The 4,067-nt window shown below is 38.6% G+C and overlaps 1 protein-coding gene across 1 annotated transcript; it reads right to left on the reverse strand.

Moving 5' to 3' along the window:
* Window positions 1-1,102: 1,102 nt before the first annotated feature.
* cUnh1orf52 (chromosome Un C1orf52 homolog) lies at window positions 1,103-3,725 on the reverse strand. The gene is made up of 3 exons (XM_079575133.1): window positions 3,301-3,725; window positions 2,061-2,271; window positions 1,103-1,760 (listed from the first exon to the last, which is right to left on the reverse strand). The coding sequence occupies exons 1-3, from the start codon at window positions 3,601-3,603 to the stop codon at window positions 1,606-1,608; spliced, it is 669 nt and encodes a 222-aa protein (XP_079431259.1). The 5' UTR covers window positions 3,604-3,725; the 3' UTR covers window positions 1,103-1,605.
* Window positions 3,726-4,067: the final 342 nt, after the last annotated feature.

Genomic DNA, 4,067 nt, shown 5'->3' on the forward strand with positions numbered 1-4,067 from the left:
TACAATATCCCTCTCTCCCTTTGTCTGTTCTGCCAGTGTATTTACTCTCACGGACAATTAATGAGTAAAAAACTGCAACATGCTACAGCGCGACACCTGCAGTGGCGCTTATGGCCTCTGGGGGCTTGAGTTTCTTAGTACTGCTTTAACAGCTATCATACATGATAAATCCCAATGGTAAGGAGACAGATCATTTTGCTGTTTATCGAGCACATTATTTTACCAAAATAATTTCAGTCTGTGCAAGCTGTGTTACCCAAACTCATCCATCAAACATTACTTCATAGAAAGTGTCCACTCAGTCCCTCTTGCATTGGGGAGTGAGTTCCCGTAGCAGTCCACCCATTGACCCCAATGATATTCATTTGTTTAAATATTGGTAGAACTTTACAAAACAATAATAGCTTGACTACAACTGTAATAGCGCAGTATTTAAGATATAATTACAAGGGAATAGGGCACAAAACAACTTTATTTAAGTAATCGTATGATTACCAGCACAAACCCAGTAAAAAAGACTATAATTTACAAGTCTTGTAAACTATAGTCTTTTACAAGTCTTACTTTTTGCCAAATATCCTTGTTACTGAAGTTACCATGTAAACGGACCCATAACCAGTGAAACCCATCCAGAAACCCAAAATAACAACAGCTCCTGGGACATTCTAGGGGCCACCGGGATGGAAAGTACAGATGACACACAGCCGATGGGTCACTGAAAGGTCTCATATGTGTCAATAACTTTTTTTCCTACATAAAATGTTGCATAAAGCGTCTTTAAATATTTTATTGCTTCTGGGTCAAACACAGTAAAACATGTAAAACGGTGAAACGTGGTGACAGTGGCACAGATGGTAGAGAGGGTCGTCTCATGATCGGAAGGTCGGGGGTTCGAATCCCACCTCCTAAAAGTGCACATTGTCGATGTGTCCTTGGGCAAGACACTTCACCCACATTGCCTCCAGTGTCTGCGTACATTGGTGTATGAATGACAGTATGAATGGGTGAGTGGATCCTTGCTGTAAAGCGCTTTGAGTGCCTAATGTAGGTGGAAAAGCGCTATATAAGTTGAGACCATTTACCATTTACCATGTAAAAACTTCACTGACATTATGTTAATTCTTGCATTTATGTATGACAACTCAGCAGCACCAATTGTACTTGAAAATGTTTGTACATTATTCGGTTTCTCAAAGACCATGTAGTAGATTGATTTTTGCACGTCTTTGGTCTTAACACGCAGACCCAAAAACAAGGGCCTTCTGGCATGTGTAACTCAACAGCGACATCTAGTGTTCACACCCAGAGGAATCTGTTCATCAAAGGCATTTTAAGCATATCTAAAAATAAATGAATTCTTTCTTTACATGACTGAAAACATATTTTATACAGTACAACATAAACAGCAAGCCATCACTGAAACTTAGATATCAACAAGGAAAGTAAAACATAATATAGTTTCAACTCACAATAAATAGAAATTACATTACGCTTTCTCTTGTATGCATTTGACTGAAACCAACATCATCACAGTATGATCAAGTAAAGAGCAAAGAGATTTGGGAGAGATATCGAGCCATAGAGTTCATTTCTATACAGTCCCAGTTACTCAACCTTTTGCCGAAGGATCCTTTTCTCCTCTTCCACAAAAGTCTTGTCAGAAGTAGCTTGACCCATCTCCCTCTTTCTTTTCTCCTTCTGTTGAAATGTCTCTGTGCGTTTCTTTTTGATTGAAACGTCTGATTTGTCTGGCTCTTCATCTAACAAAGGAAAACCAAAGTCAGTTGGGTCAAATTGGAAAATGTTTTGGATTATTACTATCATTTGGATTATTAGTATTATTATTTGGCTTTTCAGTGCAGATGCCTAAAGTCACATGAAGTGCAGTTATCAACAATGACTTCAAATAGTATAATTGAATGTGTGCATGCGCTATACATGTTTACATTTGTACTGATATTATGAATAAATGCTGTTATTTAAGAAGTGCCTTCATACCTTTGCAATGTTTTGATCAGACAATAGTGTTATGAATTATTAATGAAGATAACAGGACTAACCTGACTCAGGCAGCTGCTCCTCTGGAGGGAGGAAGCGGGCCTTGCCAGAGTGTGCAGGTGCATCTTCCCCATTATCTTCATACACATTGGACCATTTTATGGCCATGTCCATCCCAGGAGGAGGCCCCTTCTTCTTCTCTGGCTCTGGTGCAGTGTAGCTCTGAGGAGGCGGGACAGCATTGGTCTTCCATGGCGTGAACTCTTTTGGAGCCTGAAAGGAGCAAAATATTAATCAGAAAATAAAAATAAAAAATAAAATCAACTGATGTGTTACTACGACTAGGGCTGAAAGATTTTATTTTATTTTATTGACCTTTATTTAACCAGGATAGTCCCACTGAGATTAAGAATCTCTTTTTCAGGGGAGTCCTGGCCCCAGAGGGGAATCTATTGTACATGTTTTTAGTCGTAGGGGAAACCGGAGTACCCAGAGGAAACCTATGCAGACACAGGGAGAACATGCAAACTCCACACAGAAAGGCCTCGTCCAGGTGGGAATTGAACCCAGGACCTTCTAGTTGTGAGGCATGAGCTCTAACTGCTGCGCCACCGTGCCACCAGATATATATCGTTATATCGCAACCGTATCGATATCGAGATATGAATGTACAAGATATTAAAATCAAAAAGCAGGATATAAATTATATAGATTTTCATCAATAATCTGCACTCTTTTCCATAACGTTTTTATTTTTCTGAAAAATGCTTGGTTTTCGCCAAACCCATAGTTATATCGCATCGTATCGATATCGAGATATCTGGCATAAATATCGAGATATTAAATGTTGTCCATATTGTTAAGCCTTAGTTACTACTGTCAATATGTTGCCCCGAAGAATTCAATTTAGCTTCGACGAGGTGGATGTTTTGGCAAGAGATCTGACTAATACGTGTTTGTTTTTTTAGATTCTCTTTTATATTGATACATTAAATTATGTCTTCAAGAGAAATGGTTGTTTTCACAATTTAAAGTTAAAAAAAAAAGTCTCTATTTGTGACTTTTATGGAACTCAACATGACACATTACACAGTCGTCTAGATGGCAATGAACCGCATGTATGCAGAATAGATGTCCAGATATTGCATAAAGGATACATTTACTTTGAAACTTCAGACAATGTTTCACTTGTGTAATCTACGGCAACATGAGGCTCAAACGCAGGATAACGTAGGACTGAATACATAAAGAGATCTATGATTAAACTGGCTTTATAAGTCATAAAGACTACGTGGATCTCACCTCCTCGGGAGCTTTGACCACGAGATTGTCCCAGTCGATCTCCTTATTGAGCGGATTGTAAAGAAAGGCTGGTCTTGACACGGTCCCGAACAGCTCGTCTGGTCTGGGCAGAGGAGCTCCACTAGCGGATCTTTTAGTTCCTTGTTGAGGGACCTGAGTATCGCTTCCTGAAGCATCTTTGTTCAGGCTGGTCTTCTTTCGGGTATCTCCCTCTTCATCCGAGACGCTAGCGTTGCTGCTGTCGCTTAAATCATCATAGCTCGAGAAAAAGCCCATTGAGCTAGACTTCTTTTCTTCAGACATGTTTATGAATAAAATCACGTTGTCCTCCGAGAAAACGTAATACAATTTACAACAAAGTATGTGTATAATTTAATAAAAAACCCTCACACGGACATCAAGCCAAACTCCATTTTGAATCAACCTCCAAAACAGTCGTAAAAGCTTAATACGTGTCGTAAAAACGGTCGCAACTTCGCCGTTTACGTCTTCAAAACGCCAAATAATACTATTAAAAACGACAGTTTGAAACATGTAGCTTATACTTTTTCTTACAATTGCAAATGTTTATTACCCGATAATAAACCGGTTGTTTTATCATTTATGTCAATAAATGCTAAACGTTATTAACATTATTTAACCACTAGAGGGAGCTATAGTCAAGCAAATCAAATGTGGAAAAATCTGGGGAATGTAGCAGACATAAGCAATGACAAAATCAGGTAAGTTGTTATTCATTTTTTATTTATTCAGTTTTTGTCAACAAT

Source organism: Gobius niger, assembly GCF_951799975.1.
Source record: "Gobius niger genome assembly, chromosome: 17".
In the NCBI taxonomy this organism is placed as follows: Eukaryota; Metazoa; Chordata; class Actinopteri; order Gobiiformes; family Gobiidae; genus Gobius; species Gobius niger.